Genomic DNA, 22,931 nt, shown 5'->3' with positions numbered 1-22,931 from the left:
TTTTAAAGGCTGTAAGCCGCCCAGAGACCTTTGGGTAGTGTGGGCGGCATATAAGTTAAATAAATAAATAAATAAAACATCTCTGGGTCCAGCTGTCCAAATCAGATGCTGGTTGTCACCTACTGACTAAAAATCAAGGCTGGTGCCTCACAACCCATATTTGGATTGCTCCTTTTTGAAAAAAGAAATGGCAGGGTTCCTATGCCTTTTAAAAATAGAAGGATAGGCAGAGATTCATGGCTGAGCAAATGTTCAGTGGTGGTCGTGGGATCTTTGAGAGCTCTTATGGATAGCAGAATGATTAGAAACTTGCTTATTTTGCACAGTACATTTGGGCAACAGAATGCAGAGTTGTGTTTTAACACAGCCTTCTCAAAAGCCTGTCTCCCCTGTCTCCCCTCTTCCCCATATTATCTCCATACCTGTATTGTATCGTCTCTGAGGTGGTCGAGGCCCGAAGCTTTGTCATCAAGATTCTGACAATATTGAATAGAAAGATAAAATTGATCTGGAAGAGACACAGAAACCAGATTAAAGTGGCAGAAAAAGAGGTGCACAAGAAACAACCCTTTCTCTTTGCCATGGAATCTGCAGCATAAGCTCAGCAAAATTTGGAAAAGTTACTTTTTTAGAGTAGCACTTTGAATATTATAGTCCAAAACAAGGAACTTTTCCAAGGTCTGACACCCAGCTCTTTCTACTGTGGAAGCCTTAGAGATGGAACAAAATAGGACAGACATTGGCATTACGTGTGGCACACTGAGCTGTGTATCTCGGTGTGCAGTTGAAAATATTTACAGTGGTTTGGAGGCAGTTTGCTTCCAAAGACCATGCATGTTATTTTTATTGTTTATTTGAACATTTAAATCCTACCTTTCCATTAAGGGAAAAAAGGGGGTGCAAGACAGCATGAACATTAGATGCAAAACACAAAGAAAAAAGCAACCTACAAAAAATTACCATGAATCTAAATAAATGCAGGCCTGTACTACTACTTCATCCCACCCCCAAAATGGCAGAGCTTCCAACCCACTGGAAATCCTACACAGAGAGGTGGAGTGCCCTGCTGAATGGGGAGAGCCAAGATGTGGAGGGATAATGAATGAGCACAGGCAGATTGAGCTTTCTTGTCCAGAGAAAAAAGTACAATCCGTCAAAATTGACTTTTCTAAAAACAAACAGCACTGCACCTCAGACTTAGCGTTCTCTCAAAAATTCCTGCAGAAGTAATGTTTTCAGATTACTGTCCCCTCTATGCCACCAGGGGGAGCTATTATCCCCCCCAAAAATCTAACTGATTCATCTGTCAGGGAGACATTCAGGTTATGTCAAATTTAATATCGCCTCTTTTAATGGCTAACTAGATTATTTACTGCTATTATGGAATAAAAACAGGAGTTGGGAGTTGGGTAGTGACATCTACATTCTGTAAATTAACTGATACAACGTGGGCTGCAGTCTACGAAAATCAGTCTGGTTAAAACAGTGGTTTGATAACTTTGCTAGCCCCGGTGTTCTTGGACTGCAACTCCCAGAAGCCTTCACCATCAGCTGTGCTGGCCAGGGGTTTGGGGAGTTACAGTCCAAGAGCATTTGGGTTACTCAAGGTTGGAAACAGATTGGGACCTGGAAAATCTGTTGTCAAGCTCCTACTCTGCCTAGTTGTATTGTCACAACACAAACGGTGTAATCTGGAGGCCTTAGGTCAGGGGTGGGCAATTAATTTCTATAGGGGGGGCCACATGAAAAACCTGAACTGTGTTCAGGGGGCGAACCAACTTTACTTAAAAATAAAATGAAACAGTGATGTTATGATTGTTTTTATTTTGAACTTATTAATCTTCACAAATACTAAAGAGGTTTTTTGTGGTATGTTAAAGATAAGCAACTGATCAACTTTAGACAAAAAGCTATACATGGTTTTGATGTTCAAAACTGTCCACGGGCTGGACAGGAGCACCTCGTGGGCCGTATGTGGCCCTCGGGTCGCACTTTGCCCAGTTCTGCCTTAGGTTAAGATATCACCACAAGCATTACCTGTTGCACACTGAACTGTGTATCTTGGTGTGCAATTGAAAATATTTACAGTGGTTTGGGGGCAGTTTGCTTCCAAATTTTATGCCACTTGCATAGTACGCAAGAAGATTTTGACCACTGGGTGACTGTGGGTCAGTAACTCTTCTTCACTATGACCTACTTTACAGAGTGGTTTTTAGGATAAAATGAGGACGAGGGAAGACATGCATGTTGCCTTGAGCTCATTGCAGGAAAGGTACAGTAAAAATATAACAAATAATGAGTGAATAAATAAATCAATATGTTATTTCAAAATCCTTGGTTTTGTCATTTTCTTTACAATACTGAAACTAATCCCCTACCACCATTCTTCCTGACAATTGCTAAAAGTCAAACTAAAACTCAGAAACACGGAATCTTCAAATTCAGGACAATTTAGTCACACTCTGTTATTCTTTACATCGTCATTCTGCTATTTCCTCAGACATGGTTGCATGAACTAAGACAACATCACAGAACTAGAGATGAATAAACAAGAACACATTTTGCTGCTAACTGATTCGTCAGAATAGCGAAGAATTTTGTTTGGTCCTCATTTCCAAACCAAACAAACCTAACTGGCATGTTGTGAATGAACAGGTGGGCAGAACATAGTTATCCTCTGATCAGTGGCTGCCAATTTTGGCATGTTCTTGGACTACAGCTCCCTGAAATCTTGGCCATCATAGCTAGTGGTGAAGGCTTCTGGGAATTTTAGTCCAAGAACATCTGGGGACCCAAGGTTAGGAACCACTGCTCTAGATCACTAGTTGAACAGTAAGTGGAGCGGGGGGGGGGAGGGAGATGGATGGCAGACTGATGTGAGAATGAGAGGAACTGGATTTAAGACCAAACACAGGCAAACTAAGAGCATGGTTACATTAGTGAAATGCTTTGGAATATGCAGCAGTGTTACTGAAATTGATGTAAAGTCACATGGCAGACATGTGGCATTTGAATCACTGTATGTGTTTCCTTAGGGCAACTTTTAATCTAGTATTTTTTGAAGTGTTGTACTAATTTTGAGGACTACACTCGCCATTTAAATCATGCTCAAATAAACGCCCCCGTGGGGGCATTTTAATGTATTATACTTCACTTCTGATCAAAATAAAATGATTCCCTGTCAAAATAATTCACAGTTATATGCCATGAGGTCACTTTTTAAAAAATCAATTTAAAACATCTCAAACTCTATTGAAATATCATTTTCCTTTCTCATGTAACTGCATTCTAAGATGGCTTGTGAATGGACTGGTTTGTTTCTCCTTCATTACAGATCGCGTCCTGAGAGTGTTTTTTAAAAAGTGGATGAACACATGTGGTTGGATACATCCTTGTGACATCCTTGTGCTGTAGAAGCTCTATTATGTTTTGGACTGTTCCTGGCGTGTGAAGATGTATTACTTTCTCCTTTTTTTTCAAGTCAAACTGCTTCACTAGCTAGACTGCCTATGAACTCAGGATAACATCTGTTTATAGCAAAGTTTGTTAAAGCTAAAGTGATTGATTGTTTACCTGATAAATTAAATCAATGACATTTCATTTTAGCTGCAGCATTTCATATTTCTTTTAACCTCTTGTTATGGCCTGTAGCTATGGGTAAAGACAAATTAACATTTTATAGGTTTGCAGTGGTGTCTTGCCAGCATGATCTCTGTTCCCCAAACAATTTTTTTTCTTCTCACCTGATTTGACAAGATATCTAAGGGTAAAATATGATTCTGCAGGTTTTTAGATCAAACTGGGAATAAAGTAGTTACAGTGGATATGGACCGGTCACTGCATACAAGATTACTAATATATAAATTGCTCCCAAATCCCTGCAGCAATTTTGTAACAGGTTCTAGACTATTACTGGATTTTATTTTATTTGTATTGGATCACTGAAAGATCAAAGCAGCAATCTTACAGTTTAAAGATTTTAAATTGAACTGCTTGCCAAAAGTGCAAAGAGACTGGGGCAGTTTGCTAAATCAGAAGAGGAGGCAATGTTTGCCCCTTAATTTTTTTTCTAAAAAAACTTGTATCCATTATATTATTACGGTAGTACAAGATCTGTTGTGTTAATTCCATCTGTGGATAATTTCAAGGAGATGGGGGTCAATTTTCATTTTGGCCACCAAAAATCACCGATGCATCTTCAGGGCTGCTTTCTTTCATCTTGGTGTTCATTTGGTATTCTTTTCACCAAGTGAGTTCTAGAGCAAAACAAGCCTGAACCATCTCTGGAGGCAGAAAAGTTGAAACGGGCTATTTTGAGCACATTGGGAGAGGGCAGTGTTCTCTGGAAAAGACCATAATTCTGGGAAAGGTGGAAGGCAGCAAGAAAAAGGGAAAGACCAAATACAGGATGGATTGACTCCTTTAAAGAAAGCCACAGGCTTGCGTTTAGAAGAGCTGAGCAAGGATGTTGAGGATGGGCCATGATATAGGCTCATTCATAGGGTTGCCCAAGTTGAACGTGACTTGATGGCACGTAAGTACAACACTTTGGGCCAACATCTATTTGGAGCAGAAGGATAATCCTGGTTTCCTCCATTCTGGGAGGCTCTTGTTATGGGAATGATTACTTAATTGATTGTGCAACTATCTCATAAGCAGTACAAGGGAAGGTATGCTGCTGGGGCAGAGGGAACATTTAAACAATCCCTATTTCACAATTGCATAACACAACATAGTATTGTTGTTTAACTGTTTGGTTTTTGTTTAAAATGCATCTCTGTCCTTTGATTGTATTCCTGCGCTGAGCAGGGGGTTGGACTCGATGGCCTTATAGGCCCCTTCCAACTTCACTATTCTATGATTCTATGATTTTATGATTCCTTTATGATACCTTAGCTAGTCAAGAAGGACATTAATCAGTGTATATTCTTCCAAGAATATTGCTAGAGACACTGTGTCCTTTCTTTTTACATGTCTTAAAGATTAGGGACTGTATAGGCATCAGAAAAATTGCACCTTTGTGATTCTCTGAAGCCTAAGCAGTCCCTTACCATTCAGGATCATGACAGGAAAGAACAAACAGTCCAATGAGCATGGAGCACGGAAATAATCTTCCAAGAAGTAAATGGACTTATTAATGATATCCTTATTCTGTCAAGGTACAGCAAAAGCATAGAGTAGCAATTAAGGCTAAAACCAAGCTGATGAACAATTTCTTATCTGTCTTCAAGTTGGAACCAACTTCTAGTGACCTTAATAACGGTTTTCATGGTAAGGGAGATATTTTAGGAGTGACTTTGCCAGTTCCACTCCCCAAGTCAGTTTCCATGACTAAGATGGGATTTCAGTCCAGGCCTCCTGAATTCCAATCAATTACTTTATTCACTACAGTGTACTTGGTATCCAATAAACAAATTACACACTACTAAACTAGTGAAAATGACATAAACACTTTGAAACCCTGGATCTACACTGTCTCTTGAGGGCAGATGGGTTGTGTATGGGGGGGGGTCACATGAATGTTTCACAATTCTTGTACATCTGCTTGTAGAACTGTTCGCACAGTGGTGTAACTGAAGCAACTGCACAAGTGGGAATTCTCATCCTCCTTAGTATTATGCTGAACTGGCTGAACAGCTCAGTGGGTTAGGTAGCTGACTATGGAGCCCGAGGTTGGGAGTTCAATTCCCCACTGTACCTCCAGAAAGGAGAGCCAGCCTGTGTGACCTTGGACAACCTGCACAATCCCAGAATACCCCCAGAAGAAGAAGGGAATGTTAAACCCTGAAAAGGCTCACTCCAAGTCAGAACTGACCTGGTGGCACATGATTATTATTAGTGTTATGTTGAATTTAGGGCTTGAACTGAAATTGCCAGAATTCCTGGCCATTGGACAGGCAGGCTGGTCCTTTTGGGAGTGAAAGTCTAAAATACCTGGTAAACCAAAGGCTCCCTAATTCTGTACTAAATCTAGAGCTTGGAAGTGTTAGATTTTTTTTGGACTAGAAACTTCACATATATATCTGGAGAAAGTAATAAAGAATAGGAACTCTAATCAGAGACTAATAAGGCTTGCCAGGTCAGCCTTTGGCAAACAAAGCAATGTTCTTAAAAATAAAAAAAGACAAAAAATAAAAAAAAGACAATTCATTTATAATCAATGTGGGTTGCCAGTACTGACCTATGTTGCATAGTTGTGTATTCTAAGAAAATCTAAAATGGAAAAGCTTACAAAAACACAAAGAACAATGAAAAGACTGATGCTAATTATCAGACTAACAGATAAAGTAAGAAATCAAAAGACAATAATAATAGAAGTAGAAGAACAAATAGTATCATTAAAGTGGAGATCGACAGACCATCTCATGAGACAAGTGGATGAGTGCTGGAATCAAGAAAGGCATAAATGGTGACCTCAGATGAGAAAAAGAAGTAAAAGATGGATGGATGAATCAGGGTATTACAGTAAAAAAAACACCCTAATATTTCCAGTTTTTCTAAACTATAATTTAGTACTACTGTATGTACACTAGCCAAAAGGAGACCAAGGGAAATTCCAGGCTTCCGAGCTTCCCCATATTTCTTCTCCTCCTGCCCAGCAAAGAGGGTGAATAAACCAGGATTCAGTTTCACTTTGCTCAGTTCCTGGCTTGCTGTTACCTGTGAACTAAAACCATAGCTGAAACTAAACTCCCATTCACTTGCTAAACAAAGTTGGGTTGTTTTTTTTAAAAAAGGTAACTTTGCAAACCAAGCAGAGTTTATTTTTAACTCTGAAATCCTGTTGGTATAAATTTTACCAACAAGCCAGATGGTGTCATGATCTGGTGTCAGGTATCTTTACTCAAATAAAAAACTTCCTACCCCCCCCCTTCAGGCTTCAGGGGCCCCCAAGGATGCCTTTTGCCCCTGGAAAGCTTTTGGAAGTCTGAGAAGCAGCCTTTAAAGGGACACCTTAGTACTGGGAAATCACTGCTGGATTGCTGCCAGCATATCTATACGGCAGTGACACCATGTTACTGAAATCATCTGGCTTGTGTGGCATAAACGGATGCTAACAGGATTTCAGCCTATGATTTTTGGCTTGATCATAAAAACATAATAAAATTTACTCTTTGTTTTTGGCTGCATGGGAAGAACAGAGGGGATAGTTTGAGTCCAGCACCTCGAATAGGCTACTACCTGAGTGAGGAAGCTTTAAACATACCTTTTGGAAGGGAGATTAACATCACAAAGCACACAGAGATGAGTAAAACCTAAATGTGAAAGGGATAGGCTAGCTATATATCTATTCACCTTCCACTGGTAGGCAAAAATATGTTAAAGTATTCAATGTTTGGCTTTTAAGCGAACTTGTTTGTCCTGGTATTCTGTTTTTAAATGGATAGCTTTTATGTTTTGATTTTTAAAATAAGGCTTTAGCTATAATTTATTGTATTATTGATAGCCACCCTGCATGGCATAGTCTTAGTGGAAAGACAGGATATAAACTTTATAAATAAAAAAACAAATACTGTACTTTCCAAGATCTAAGAGGGAGTCAATGTACTGTGGGGAATAGACGGTTTCAGTGTTAACGGTTTAATTGGAACTGATTCTAATCCCCTGACCTTGGACCTGTTGTGCTCTCTCAGCCTGATCTACTTCACAGGGCTGTTGTGAAGATAAAGTACAGAGCCATATACATAGCCTTGGGCTTACTCCTTACTGCAAGAAGCACAGGATGCATATGGGACAAATAAGATAATAAGTAAAGTTGTCAAAAGTGTCCAATATAGTAACTAGGCTGTTCTTCTAACTCTATACCCTTTTCTCTTCCAGTATAACAACAACAAATGCTAGGAGAGTATCTGGGGCCCTAAAGTAGTAAGGAAACTATTTATTTCTTTTGACTAGATAAAGAGACACTCTACAATGGCCTTCCACAACCTCTAGCTTTGTTTGACTATGGCTCCCCATCATCCCTAGTCAATATAGGACCCAATTTGCTTCAGACTAGAACTTGTCCCATAGATGAGCCGCTTCGGAGATCCGAAATGTTCTTTTGGAAAGTGGACATACGATCTGGGTGATTATGTACTGGAGTTTTATTTGTAACTTCTCATGCTGCCTGTGGTTTGAGTGACTGGGAGGAACTTTTCTGTTCTGGACTGACCATCAGTCCATCCAGCACTAATCAATCATTGCCTGTGGCCTCTGAATTTTTAAAAAAAGTCCTACCTTTCTGCTGAGTGTCTCTTTCCCCTCTCTCTATGTACCAATTAACAATAAAAGGGGTGAACTATCTGAGGAACTTGAAGCTATTCTCCTCTGGGAATTTTTGTATTTCTGCTGCATAGGCAAATGGAATTTTACCAGACATTCACAACTCTGCAACATTCAGAGTGCTGTAGTGCAGAAATAAATAAAGATATAAAAGCAACATTTCCCATCTTTGGCCTGCTTTGGTTTCAGTGCTCATATAACTAAGCATTCCTGGGCCTCCCTGCCTTTGTTCACCCTCTGGCCTCCACCTATTATGAAATCCTCACTCCAAGTGCAATAATTAAGGGTAAAAAATGGCAGCATTATCACGAGTCCGTGTAGCGAGGCCTCTAAAGGTACAATTACTTCCCACTTTCTCCCCAGGATTCTGCATTGGACAAGGCTGTAGAGACCGGTAACGCTAATAAGGCAGCTGCTATCGTCCTCATCAAAGAACATTATTAGCAAGCCTGCTGGGTCCAGAGGTGGTGTGTGAATTGTGCTGTGTTCAATTGATATGGTGTTGTAGTGGCAATGCTGGAGACAGAGAGAGAGGAAGTGTGGGAACAGCAGAGTGGAAAAGAAAAATGAGTGGCATAGCAAGGGCTAAACTCCATGTAATGCAGGAGACCTTAAAACATTTATTTTAATGCAACTGAATTAAGATGGGGCATATGATGTGGAGGAAGTGTATGTTCATCCTTTTACACCAATACCCTTTATAACTGCCCAATCCCCTAACTTTCTCTATACAAGAGAAAAGATGCTATCTCTTTGTTAACACCTCAGCAGTGGATGCTGGCTGGACGCTTCAGGACTGCTTGCCTTCATTACTGTAACAGTCCAGGGTGAACAGGCTCAAACTGAACCTGAACAATACAGAGATTCTGTTTCTGTAAAAAAGCACAGGGGAATAATCCCTAGGCTGGATGGCATTGTCCCCCCCCCCCATTTAGGGACCAAGTTCATATAATTTGGGTGTTCTTCTGTACCCAGCTCTTTCTCCATAGTCTGGGCCCACGTTACTTGCTGAAGTGTCTTTCCCCAATGTCATCTGCCCTACCCACTAGATTATCACAGGCAAGGCTCCTTCAGGTGGCCACCCCAAGGGAGGCCCCATAAGTAATCTAGTAGAAGTAGGGCCTTCTTCACGGTAGCCCCAACCTTGTGGAAGCAGTTTCCGGATAAGCATCACCTCCCCCCCCCCCGTGGCCACTCAGGAGGCAAGTGAAGATATGGCTTTTCAGAAAGGCTTTCCACACCAACCTGTTTGCCGTCACTTTTTTGTTCTATTGCTTTAGCGCTATCTGGCCCTATTGGTTAATTGCTATACAGTGGGGTCTTGACTTGAGAACTTAATCCGTATTGGAAGGCGGTTCTCAAGTCAAAGAGTTCTCAAGTCAAATCTGCATTTCCCATAGGAATGCATTGAAAACCATTTAATCCGTATCTGCTCTTTTCCGTCCATAGAAACTAATGGGAAGGTGCTATTCTGCCTTCGACCACAAGAGAGAGATATTTTGTTTCTTTTTTTCTTAGGTCAAGAAAGGTTCAGGGAAGGCAGGGAAAATACAGTCCAGGCAGGACAGTACCAGGCAGTCCGAAGACTGTCTCCCAATCCACTCTCTAAACGCTGGGAGGAGTGAGGAAGCAGACAGGCACCCTTTTCACTGGCCAACAGTTAACTGAAAGTTCACATTTTGCACTTTCCCTGCCTCCCACGTGGGTTTTTTTCAGTTCTTAACTCAAATCTAAGTACTTAAGTCAAGTCAATATTTTCCTATGAGAGCGGTTCTTAAGTCAAAATGTTCTTAACTCAAGCCGTTCTTAAGTCAAGACCCCACTGTACCGATTTTAAATAGTTGAGTTTTATCCTGGTTTGTTTTGTTTATTATTGTAAACCATCCAGAATAGTACTTTGGCATTAATTGGGGGTGGTATACAAATTTAACTAATAAATAATAAATAGTATTAATTTAATGTTTTGTCCCCCTTACCCACCCACAATAAGTGGGAAGATCTCTGTAGGAGAAATTGTTAGTGGGCAGACAGGCAGTCTGCAAGGAAAGGGCTGAGCAGTTTTCCCCCTCCTCTGGAGCCGATCACATGCAGACCTCTTTTTCAAAGGTATTCAAGTAAAACAAAGTGTTATTAGACTTTTCTGACTTCACAAACAGACTTCACATGTCGCTTATGTCATGTCAAGGTTGGTAGAAGACATGCAATCAGTTGTTCCTATCATTTTGCATAAAGGTGACATTTCAAAGGAGTTTATCCAAAGTGACTAGACGGGCAAAGAGACCAGGTTCTTGCACTTTGTATGTTGGTGTTCTGTGCCATCAAACTGGAACTGACTTACAGAAACCCTAATAGGGTTTTCAAGGTGAGATATTTAAGTATTGGTTTGATTAGTTCCACTCCCCCAGTGAGTTTCCATGGCCATGTGAGGATTCGAAGTCTGTTCTCCAGAGCCCTAGTCCATCACTGTGTTCAGTGCACCACACTGGGAATCTACTTTGTACAGCTGAGCAGAAATCAGCATTTTAGCTGGTGCAGATTTTCTCACTCCACTGATCATCTGTACCTGTCCAAATGTCGTCTTCTACACAACAATTCCAAGATTCAGAGTCCTTTGTCTCTGATCACTCAAGCTACAAAAGCACCTACCAAAAAGGGTGAAGGTGGGAGGAGAGGGGTTTCTGTTCTTACCAGTAGCACCAGAATCATGGGACCTTGGTAGATGTAATCAGTGTAAATGCCTGCACGCTTCCCAAACCAGCACCTGTAATCCAAAATGCAAACAAACACATGAGCAGGTGAGGGTACGATACAGTTGATGCTCAGCCAGAGTTCAAACTCAAAATTTCTGGTCTCATCTACATTGATCACCCTCATCCTCATCTTCATCATTATGACTTCTGAGAAAGAAAGAGGAAGGGTTTACACTTTTCTGCAGCCTATTATTTTTATTTTTCAGCTTTAGAGTTTAAAAAGTGTTAAAGCCTTTTGCTTCTAGGGACATGGTGGCGCTGCGGGCTAAACCGCAGAAGCCTGTACTGCAGGGTCAGAAGACCAGCAGTCGTAAGATCAAATCTGCGTGACGGAGTGAGCTCCCGCCGCTTTGTCCCAGCTCCTCGCCAACCTAGCAGTTCGAAAGCATGCAAATGCAAGTAGATAAATAAGTACCACCTCAGTGGGAAGGTAAAATGGCATTCCTTAGTCACGCTGGCCACGTGACAACGGAAACTGTCTTCGGACAAGCACTGGCTCTACGGCTTGAAAAATGGGATGAGCACCGCCCCCTAGAGTCAGACACGACTGGACTAAAAATGTCAAGGGGAACCTTTACCTTTACTTTTGCTTCTACACTTCTATTTCAAACTTTTTAAAGCCCATGTGGAGTTGTGAAGTGGCCTCATTACTGCACTTATTTTTTTATCTTGCTTTCTAGAGTGTTTTGATAACAGGAATGGACAGACCTTGATAAGGTCCTCAGAAGATTAGACGTAGAGATATTCAGCAAGGCAGCTGATGTTCATGGTTACAACAAAGCAGAGTACATCTTCCCCTCACCAAAACTTACAAAACAGGACGGAAGCCCCTTTGCAGCAATTGGGATCATTTCACACAAGGTAAGCCATTTTTAAAAGGGAAAAGTAGTGCGGTTTTCAAATTGCACCAGGGCTTCCTCCCAGCCAGGTAGTGTTGAGAGGCTTCCTAACTACTGACGGCATTGGGATCAGGGCTCATCATGCAGGGAACATGGAGCTGCTGGATTTACCCCTGAGGCAAAAACAGTGTTGCTGCCCAGCCAGTGCTGTGGAGGTTTCCTGGCCACCTCAGCGCTGGCTAACTAGCAACACTTGTGGGGCAACTCCAGTAGCTCTTTCTTCTCCACCTGGCAAGCAGCTGAGACTGCCTCGACCCTGGTGTTGTCAGTAGCAGCAGGAAGCCTCCCAGCCCTGGGCAGCCTGAGAGCCAAACCGGCGACCGCCCCACACTATGCTTTACTGTGAGGATCCACTTCAAAGCAGGATGTATGAAACACGCAGTTTAACACCTGTTTTCGGATAACCTGCAGGGGGGAAAAAAGCACTGTGGGTTATCCGAAAAGTGTAGTTCCTGCTGTAGTCCCACCTGAGAAAGACAAGGCAAGGAAAAGCTGCCAGGACAAAAGGCGGGGTGTATGTATATTCAACATTTCATAAGTTCGAAATGAACTGGCTTCACCTTTTGTTGTTTTTAAAGAAAAGCAGCAGCAGGTGCAGCCAGGGAAACGCCACTCCCCCTGCATTACAGCCTCCATGAAAAATTACCCCTACCTCCTCAGTGATACTCTTTGCGTAAAATGAAGAGGAGGGAGATTATGATTGGAAATGAATGGTAGGAATGGAAATGGAATAAAACCATCTCTCAAGCATCAGAGTCCTGATGGTTACCCACCTTTTTTTGTTTTTAAATAAAAGATGCAAGAAATGTTAACATATCTTTGTGTAAAAGAACATTGGCCTTAGAAAACTGATTATGTTCTGGGGACAGATGTGGTTTATATACAATGCTTTTATTGTCTTCTGTTTTCATATATTTTATCTCTCTGATGCCTGGTGTTTTATTAAGAAAGATAACAACAATTAATAAAGAAATACTTTTGGCTATTTGTTTAAAACAGTTGCCAATAGCTGCTTTCTGGAATTCAGAAATCAGTGCATACATTTCATTTAACCATAAATTTTTAGGACTTGACTCCTAATTTTTAGGCTTGGTTCTGTGTCCACCCCATGTACCAATATTAAGAAATAAGAAATATAGTAAAAGTAGTATTAGTAGCAGCAGCAGCAGTTGTAGTATAACGATAGGAATTGTGATAGTAGTAGTAAAAATATAATTCTATTTTGACACCAAGCATCTGATCCCTGACATTATTCAGATGAACCTGCATCAAGATTGTAGCTGCTGTGAAATAGAGGGAAAAGGATATTCTAAACCAAATGCAGAGCAGGTTTTTAAGCAGCTCACAGGGTCACAAACAAGATTGTGTTCTGGTTTCAGCCATAACCTCAGCTGCAAGGACTTAACATGAATGTGAGAAGCCGGAGTTGACAAAGTAAATGGAGGTTGGCAGAAATCAATCTTATTTGCCTGGGTGATTAATGAATATGAAACTGACTTGTCAGGGGGCTGCTAAGTCCTCCATTAACAAGTCCCTGGGAAAGCAGGCTCAAGGGGCCAGAGGAAACACCTTAGACCCCCTTGCATTAAATCCCGGCCTCATTTATCTATGCTTCCCATTACAGTGGTTCATTAACAATGACTAAAGCTGTGTATTTAAAAAACCGGGACAGCAGTAATGTTTTTCCACCAACTCACTGAATTTTACTGCATGAATAAAGTGTGCAGATTTGTCAGGAGTTTCTGAATTTTCAAAAAACTGCTTCCCTTTAGCGGATGCAAAGGGCCACAAAACATCTGGAAGCACGGTGAAAGCTCAACCTTTCAGCTCCGGGAGTCCTGCCCAATTTCCTTCTGAAGGCCGAACTCAATAGACTGAAGTCTCAGGGATGAATCTTTTATCTCTTTCCGTTTCTGATAAAAGCAACCACAGATGGAGAAGAGTGAATCAAATTTGGGCCAAGTGCTGAATCAAGAAACATTAACCTGAAGTGAGGGCATCTGTGGCCCTCTAGATGCTGTTGAACTACAACAGCTGTCATCCGTCATCAATGGCTGCTAGCTAGTTATAGTCAACAACACCTGGCAGACCATATTTTCTCCACTTTCAGAATAAACCCTTCCCTCACTCCTAGGTTAACCTTTCCCCTTGACCATTTTCCTGATCTAAATCGCACCCAAAACTTCCATTTGCCTCATTAGAGCAAACATACGATAGATAGATAGATAGATAGATAGATAGATAGATAGATAGATAGATAGATAGATAGATAGATAGATAGATAGATAGATAGATAGATAGATAGATAGATAGATAGATATCTTGGTCTCTGGTTCCCTCTAGTGGTCAGTGCTGGTAATCCATATTAAAAAGACACATTTCTGAGTTTTTTGTAATTTAATATTTTCAGATAGCAGAAAAGTGAAACTGCAGGTACTGGTTGATGGTCCTGCTGTAATTCTTTTCAAGCTTATTCAATCCCTCCCTCCTTCCACTCCATGAATCCCTCTATTGTTTCCACTATATGGCAGCACAAGCCTGCTCTGCAGAGGAGGCAAAATGGCTGGGATGAGATCTTGGAACTCTTCCTTTTTAGGACACAATTCCCAGAATACCCCACCCAGTGTGGCTGTCAGGAGAGTTCTGGGAATTCTGATCCAAAAAAAAAGAAAAGGAATTTTTCCAGGTGGAGTGGAGTGGGACTGACTTACTTTTCATTGTCATAATAGAGTTTTCCAACAGCCCAGGCAATGATGATGGGGAAAGGAATGCCTGTGAATGAAAGCAAAGAGAGTTTGCAGTGGGTTTTCTGATGAATGAGCAATATCAGGTTGGGAGAAGCCAAGGGGAGGGTCTTTGGGCTCAGCTTCACCACTATTGGCCTCCCCTACATACACACAGAAAAGAAACGTCATTCAACATGCTTTCATAAGCCCAACTCTAGACAGTCTGCTTTCTGTGTGAGGAGACAGTTCTGGCACATAGGAAGCAACCATAAATAAAGTGTCTGTGTGTATTTGAGGAGGGCATGCATTGATTTGCAGTTATAGTTTCACTTCAGTTCAGTCCCAGATCTTGCTTCCAGTGCCAGCATAGAAGACAACATCTTTGAGTGATCATAGTTAAGTCTACTTTCAGTTTAAGCTTCCCATGAGTTACACAATGCTGTATTTAGTGTAGTATTTCTTCCATAAAATGTAAACCATGACTTGGTTTTTCCTCGCGTAATAAACAGCTCAACTAAAACAGATGTCCTTCTTGATTGAGATAGCAAAATTATTAAAATAGGGTGCATTTTTGGACAGTTTTTTGTACATTTCCATAAAATAAACATTGCTAGTCCCCGTTGCAGTAGACCCATTGAATAAACTGCTGAATGGAAAATCAACAGTCATGTCAATCTTTTTAGTTTAATTTAATCAGTTACTGTATTTGAGAACAGCAGCTGGATTTAGGTCGCAGTAATGGAACACCAATAACTGTCACCTTGTAATAAAAGCAGCTGACTGGGTAGCTCAATACTTTAGGTATCTGGCTGCAGAGTCAGAGGTTGGGAGTCCCCCCCACCCATCTCCTGCAAGTAGAGCCAGACTGTGTAGCCTTGAGTACTTCTGAGAACTCTATACCTGGAAAACCTTGAAAAAGGCTGCCACATCACTATTATTATTATTATTATTATTATTATTATTATTATTATTATTATTATTATTATTATTATTATTATTATTATTATTATTATTATTATTATTATTATTATAAGCACTAGGCACAGTCAACATTTTAAAAACATTGACTGTTATGTTTTGATTGCCAGGTCCCTGTACGTTGTTAGTTTTTCAAATTCTTTGTTTTCAACTCTGGAATCCCCTGGAATTGCAATTTGTCAATGATCCGGACATTTCTTTGTTCTATTACTACTATGTATTGTGTGTTATGTTCAAGGTGTCTGTCCATTTGGATCCAGAAATCCCACAACATCTTGCCTTCCTCATTTTCTGACACCTTCTCTACCTGATATTCCCATGAGTTTTTGGAGGCCAGCAAGTTATATTTTTTGCGTAATGACCAGTGCACTAACGATGCCACTGTATCATATCTAACTTTGTAATCTATTTGTGCAATCTTTGGACATTTGCAGATGAGGCGTGACACAGTTTAATCAGTTTCAATAATAATAATAATAATAATAATAATAATAATAATAATAATAATAATAATAATAATAATAATAATAATAATAATAATAATAATAATAATAATAATAATAATAATAATAATAATAATAATAAAAGCAGTAGCACTGGATGTGTTGCTGCACCTTTCTATCAAACAGTCTGTCCCATTGTACTTGTTAATTGTGCTGGCTGGAGGATTCTGTGACTTGTAGTCTTAAAATGTTGTTTTCCAAATTCTGGGCATCTAGCTACTCCACATGGCTATCCCTGACCCACGCTCTCCCTGCTACTCACACCAGCCAATGCAGATAAACATCCATTTCCGCAGCTTGTCTGTAGAATAGGTGAGGACAATGGCTGTGTGGAGGTAACAGCCCTCACCAAACATCCAGAAGAAATTGGTGACATGGAAGTAGTTGTAGGCAGCCGTGACAAGGCGACACCAGAGCTACAGGGTGAGAACATTCAGAAAAGTGAGACTGAAGTACAGTACCATCTTTGACCTTAAAAGTCCCAGCCCTGTTCTCACAAAATCAATACAAAGCAATCTACAAGATGGCTTAGCTCATATATAAGTAAATTAAGAAAACAAACAAACAAAAACACTTTCCAGTTGCTTCTTGAGCTGTTTCTGAGACCTCTTTGGCTCTTTGCAATCTATGGAGAATTTTGATATAGCGAACCTTCTGTATCAGCAATCAGGAAACTTCAGGTTCATGAGATCTATTTGCTTCCTTCCCCCAGAATTCTTAGATTAGGCTAGGCAAAGTAGGGCAATGGGGCTTCATGTTGCCCCCCCCCCCACTGTTCTTATTACCTTCTGTCCTCCTCCACCCCTCTTTTCAGCACACAAAAAAGGGTGGAACTTGCAGACCTTGGAAGTCTAGAGAGATAAAGATTAAACTTTCAATGGATCACAGGACCCACTCCTCAATGAGCATCCCAAACACATTATAAGTACACTTCTCACTACTTCTAGTTTTACTTTTTTGGGGGGGGTGCCTTTTGGCATTTTTGTGTCAGTGCTGAAAATGGACCCCCACACCTAACAAAGTTGCTCACCCCTGCCTTCCACCCACAATCTGGAGCCTGGTGGGAAAAAAGCAACACTTAGAACCAAAGAATTCTAAATCTAGACATTTAAATATCAGAAGTGAACAAAGATCAGAGTCCTTTCACATCACACCACCCAAGCTTTCTTCCTTTGAGCCATATAATTTAGACCTTGTTGCTCTTGTTAAACAACTGGGAGTCAGGAGTATTTGCTCATAAGAATTTGGATATGACTCTGCGGTGGGAATGGGGAAGAGAGGGCGGGAAGGAAGAAAGGTACAGATCTATATGAATGTATATATTTATCAAAATAAAAAAGTAAAATTTAAAAAAATGAGAAATCTTTGCACATCTTCTAAAGATTGACTGTATCAGTCCTGATTAGAGATGGGCACGAACTGGTGGTTCGGTGGTCTGGCATGATTTGTTTTCTCCAGGTGGATGCCTGTGGAGGGGGCGAGGCACTGAATCATGGATCAGCTGTTTAGCTGGGCATGAACCACGCAGAACCACCAAACCAGCTATCCGTGCCCATCTCTAGTCCTAATCTATCACTGCCTTGCTAGACTACCCAAAAACACACCTGACAACCCACTGTATAAGGAAACGGCCATATTACTATTCCCAGGCCAAAATTTGACATTTCCCTCTCTTAATTTCCTTCTCTCTCTCTCTCTCTCAAACCATCAAGCCCAGGTACTATGATGCCTTGATATAATACAATTTTATACCCTTTTCGTCCTGTGTAAAATGTTGACAGGTTTATGAGATTTTGTATTCCCAGCTCATCTGATCTGCCAGCTCCCAAAGATGTGCCTCTAATTCTAATGCGTGACAAAAGCAAAAATCAGAATAGACATATCTGTTTTGGGAAAGGAGGTCGTCTGCTATGTAACATGATTATTCCTTGATGCTAGACGAGGGGTGGGGAGGGTCTAGAAATTAATTCTTAGAATGTTGTGAAGTCTAGGAAAGAGCTATGCTAATCAGTAAATGTGACAAAACTGTCTGGGCAAAGGTTAGAGTGGGGACAGAATCCTATGTGAAAGGTATGAGTCATTGAGTCATTCTGAGATTCAGTGTCACATAGAAAGGAGGAATCACAGAAAAAAAAATACAGGAAATGCTGGGTCAGGGGTAAGTCGAAGTGACCGATGTGTGGGGCCTAAGAGGGCAAAGGGCAGCTGGAATCTACAAGTCTACCAATAAGAAATGCTGTAAACCCATCAACATTTTGTATAGGAAATAAGGACACAGTCCTGGCACAAAACCAGGACTGATTTACAGCAACTCTAATGGGGTTTTCAAGGCAAGTGAGGTACTTAAGTGGTAGTTTCACCAGTTCCAACCCTCTAGTGAATTTCCAAGGCACAGCCAGCAAATCAAACCCAGGTCTTCTGCACTCTAGTCCATTACTCCATTCACTACACCAGTGGTCCCCAACCGTGGGCCTCCAGATGTTCTTGGACTACAACTCCCAGAAGCCTTCACCACCACCTCTGCTGGCCAGGATTTCTGGGGGTTGAATTCCAAGAACATCTGGAGGCCCAAGGCTGGGGACCACCGCACTACACTACCACTGGCAACCCCCAATCTTATGTTACTAACATCTTAATCTATTTTCCTGTCACTCCATACTTAGGAATGAGTGAAAATTACAGAAGTGCGGCTAAGGATTGATTGCATTCAGGCCAAAAAATGAGTTTCAGTTGTCCTCATCTCTATGGTTTATAGCAGTGGTCTCCAGTCTTGGGCCTCCAGTTCTTGAACTGCAACTCCCAGAAACCTCAGCCAGCAGAACTGATGGTGAAGGCTTCTGGGAGTTGTAGTCCAAGAACATCTGGAGGCCCAAGGTTGGGGACCACCGGTTTATAGCACTGGTTCTTAACCTTTGTTACTCAGATATTTTTGGACTGCAACTCCCAGAAGCCTTCACCATCAGTTCTGCTGGCTGAGGTTTCTGGGAGTTGCAGTTCAAAAACACCTGAGTAACAAAGGTTAAGAACCACTGGTTTATAGGATCTGAATAGCTCAGACAGTGGCAACCAGAAAACCATCTGCCCCATTCCTCTGTGATGTCACAGCAATTCACCTTGGATGGGGCTGTTTGTACCTGAATGAAGCTATTTCTCTGCTGTTGAGTTGTAGCCCTTCAAAGGCTCCAGATATTGCTGGACTGCATGTCGTCCACCCTTGGTTTAATGTTTTACAAGATACAGTGGTGCCTCGCATTACGATGTTAATTCGTTCCAGCAAAATCGCTGTAGAACGAAAACATCCTAAAGCGAAATTTAAAAACCCAGAGAAACACATTAAAACCTGTTTAATGCGTTCCGATGGGCTTAAAACTCACCGTCCAGCAAAGATCCTCCATAGGGCGGCCATTTTCGCTGCCTGTCTTGCAAGGCATCCGTCCCTAAACACAGCAGGGAGCCATTTTATTTACCCGGCGGCCATTTTGAAACCACCGATCAGCTGTTGGAAAATCGTCGTTTTGCGAAGAATCGGTTCCCGAAGCAGGGAACCAATCATCGCAAAGCGAAATTCCCCCATAGGAAACATCATTTTGCGATTGCAAAAGCGATCACAAAAAGTTCATCATAATGCGATTTCATCGTTAAACGAAGCGATCGTAATGCAAGGCACCACTGTAGATTCATGCCAATCCTCTAGATTTAACTAGGTTTTCTAGGTTTTATTACAGATCAAGCAATATGGATTTCATGCCAGCCATGCTCAGGTGAACCTACCACATTGCTTTCGTGCACTTCTGGATTCATGGTGAGCTGCACCACAAACCATGTGGCATTCCTCAGAATGAAAGCAGTGATCAAATTCCAATGGATAATATTCCGTAAGCACCGGATACTCCTGAAAAAAAGAGAAAAAGACCATTCATTATCATACAACAGAAGAGGTTAGATACTAAATGATGATGAAATGCAGCAGAATCTCCACCAGGCCATCAAGATTCATCTTTTTGGATTTTGCTTTTTTGCAACTTGACAGCCTCCAGATGTTTTTGGCTGCATCTCTCATCAAACACTGCTGCCACAGGCATGATGCAGCACACCTGGAGAGGATGCACAATTTTGCTTTGCTCACCTCAGTCGCATGAAAAGGACAAATGCAGCCAACAGGGCTCCCAGGGAAATGCAGTGCCCGAGGTAGTTGATGACAACAGCAATGTGGTAGTGGAGCTTGCTCCTCTTCTGTAGAGGGGAAAGACATGAAAGCAGTCTGTGAAGCCAACACAGACACTGTCTAGAGCAATGGTTCCCAACTTTGAGTCCCTAGATGTTCTTGGACTAAAACTCCCAGAAACTTTCACCACCAGCTGTGCTGGCCAGGATTTCTGGAAGCTGTAGTCCAAGAACATCTGGGGACCCAAGGTTGGGAACCATTGATTTAGAGCCTCAGGAACATATCACTCTCAGAAAGTTAAATAGTACATTTAAATAGTGGCTCACAGATTCAGCTGCCTGATGTTGCGATGTGTGTGTACTGAGATACCTGTCAATGCTGGTGGGTTGTGCTGGAGTCCTGACAGTTATTCTAAAATGCCAGGTGCTGGTTCCAGTCCTGAGAGGAACGACTACTACTTCAGAAAAAAACTGTTGTGCGTATATGCTATAGGGATTGCGTTTAGGTGGCTTGTAACCAAAGCAGCCATCCTCCCTTTGAAATTTTGAGATGACCCTCCCCCCCCATATGTCCCTGAGCTCTCCCTGGTTCAGGCTTGGACACCCACCTGCAAATGTTTGGGGAAAAACATGTTAATGCCCAGGTCCCTCAACATTTTCAGCTACTGTCAATGTTCTGGGAACAAAAAAGCCATTAGATTTCTGACCTAGTTTGTTCGCTTAGCTTAGTGGTTCTTAACCTTTGTTACTCAGGTGTTTTTGAACTGCAACTCCCAGAAACCCCAGCCAGCACAGTTGGTGGTGAAGGCTTCTGGGAGTTGCAGTCCAAAACTCCTGAGTAACCCAAGGTTAAGAACCAGTGGCTTAGCTAACTGTTCTAGGAGGAATGAAGCCTGTTTGGCTACAACTCTGAACTGGTGTCACGCCTCCTTTCCTCAGCGATGCTGGTAAACTTGTCTTCATGTCACCCATGGAGCCATTTGGAAAATGCTATTAGGTCCCTTCATTTATCTTCTCTGCTCCAAAGAGGTTTTGCAACACTACCTGCCTGCTCAGCTAAGCTATTGACCGTCCATCACTCCACTTTATGATAGTGCAGTTCCCAGCACAGAACCTAACTCCTGTCACTCTACCAATCTGACCAGAGAATCTGACATTCTAGTGCAAATTGATGGTTAGAGTGTTCAAGATTAACTGAGTATAAAACACACCAATGAAAAGGGACCATGTTTTGCTCCGAGCGGCTCTTAAAATGTGTGGAAGAGGTGCCATAGGGCAGGATGGGAAAAGGTGGCAAGGGAGCATTACTGGCTTGCTACAGGACCATTACATCAGATATTGGGGATTTTAACTTCCAGCACTCCTAAGGCAGCATAGCAGCTGGGGATTCTGAGAATCGTTGTTGAAAAATCAACTTTCCCAAGTTCTGCATGTTCGACAATGCTGGAAAGCAGGTTGTATCCAAGACAGCATCCTTAGAGATGTGAAAGGGAGAGGCTCTGTGGGAAAGAGAAAAATGGCAGTCCTCTGCAGTTTAAGTTGCTGCAATGTTCTTGCAAAGGGGGGAGCAGTTTCTTTCCCCCCCATTGAACTGCTAATTCACAGAGTGGATACAAGCCTCACAACAGGACAGTCGGCTAATTTAATTAGCCATTTGTCCTCTCCTGCGACTTCTACTTGAGCCCCTAGGGACAACCAAATTTAATTGCCACTGCGGATATATCATGTTTCCAGGAACCTTTGCTAAATTCTAATTAAGTGACAGCCTTCTGGGATTTTCCAGATCATAATGGCTACACAACAAAAACGTACGCGCGCACACCGAGCAAAGGATGGGAGTGGGGGGGAAACCATTTGCACCAGCCACTAGCTGCTGTTGCACTGACAATCCGTTTGCAGCCAATTCCCTGGACCAGGTTTGAGAGCAGGAGCCTAAATCAGAAGGAAACTGTTTCAGGGAGGCATGGCAAGTTTTGAATACCATTAAGAGCTGCAAAGTGGAAGGCAAACGGATGATCTGACCAACATCAGGAATATCTCTTTGGCATGTTTCCTTGAAATGAGGCTTGAAGGCTCAACAGAACAGGAGGCCCATAGACAGAACAGGGAGGGTGTATCAACCTGCAGAAGTAAGATCACTCCCCCTAACTCTAATCACAGTCAACTGGTAATCCCTGAACATCAAAAGGCAGGTTATAGTTCAGGACTAGTCCTACTATAAAACAGAGTGAAGTAGCTGATGCTGGTGGGAGTCAACCGATTGGAAAAGAGAGTTATGCGTGCTACCACTCAGCCTACTCAAGATCATCTCTACTAAATAGCTGTGTGGTCAGTTCCTTTACGTGGGAGCCGGGTGGGGTGGCGGGTGGCACATGAATTTACCTTTTGCCTCAGACTGCAAAATGCCATTGAACATCCCTGTTGTAGTGAATCTGTCTACCAACCTATCCACTGTTGCAATTAGGATTGCTGTTCTAACTTCTGGATCCTGGCTCTCAATCCAGCAACACAATTCACTGAATTGCTATTTTAATTTTTGGGTCCATCAGTTCTAGAGCCAGGACAAATTTCTTGGGTGGCCTCAATAATGAGACCGTTTAAGATTTATAGATTGAAATTTGACACACCCTTAATAAGATGTTAAAT

The 22,931-nt window shown here is 41.7% G+C and overlaps 1 protein-coding gene across 2 annotated transcripts in view; it reads right to left on the bottom strand.

Moving 5' to 3' along the window:
- CRHR1 (corticotropin releasing hormone receptor 1) overlaps window positions 1-22,931 on the bottom strand; it is a 96,947-nt gene that overhangs the window by 5,178 nt on the left and 68,838 nt on the right. For both annotated transcript variants that reach the window (XM_020785647.3, XM_078377875.1), the window contains exons 5-10: window positions 20,248-20,354; window positions 19,893-20,013; window positions 16,384-16,537; window positions 14,626-14,686; window positions 10,954-11,026; window positions 423-508 (exon numbers count right to left, since the gene is read on the bottom strand). In XM_020785647.3, coding sequence (XP_020641306.1) covers window positions 423-508; window positions 10,954-11,026; window positions 14,626-14,686; window positions 16,384-16,537; window positions 19,893-20,013; window positions 20,248-20,354 — 602 coding nt within the window. The remainder of the gene's footprint in view (window positions 1-422; window positions 509-10,953; window positions 11,027-14,625; window positions 14,687-16,383; window positions 16,538-19,892; window positions 20,014-20,247; window positions 20,355-22,931) is intronic.

This window comes from Pogona vitticeps, chromosome 6 (genome assembly GCF_051106095.1).
Source record: "Pogona vitticeps strain Pit_001003342236 chromosome 6, PviZW2.1, whole genome shotgun sequence".
NCBI lineage: Eukaryota > Metazoa > Chordata > Lepidosauria > Squamata > Agamidae > Pogona > Pogona vitticeps.
Note: the sequence above shows the minus strand (reverse complement) of the source record. Positions and strands in the feature narration are given on the sequence as shown.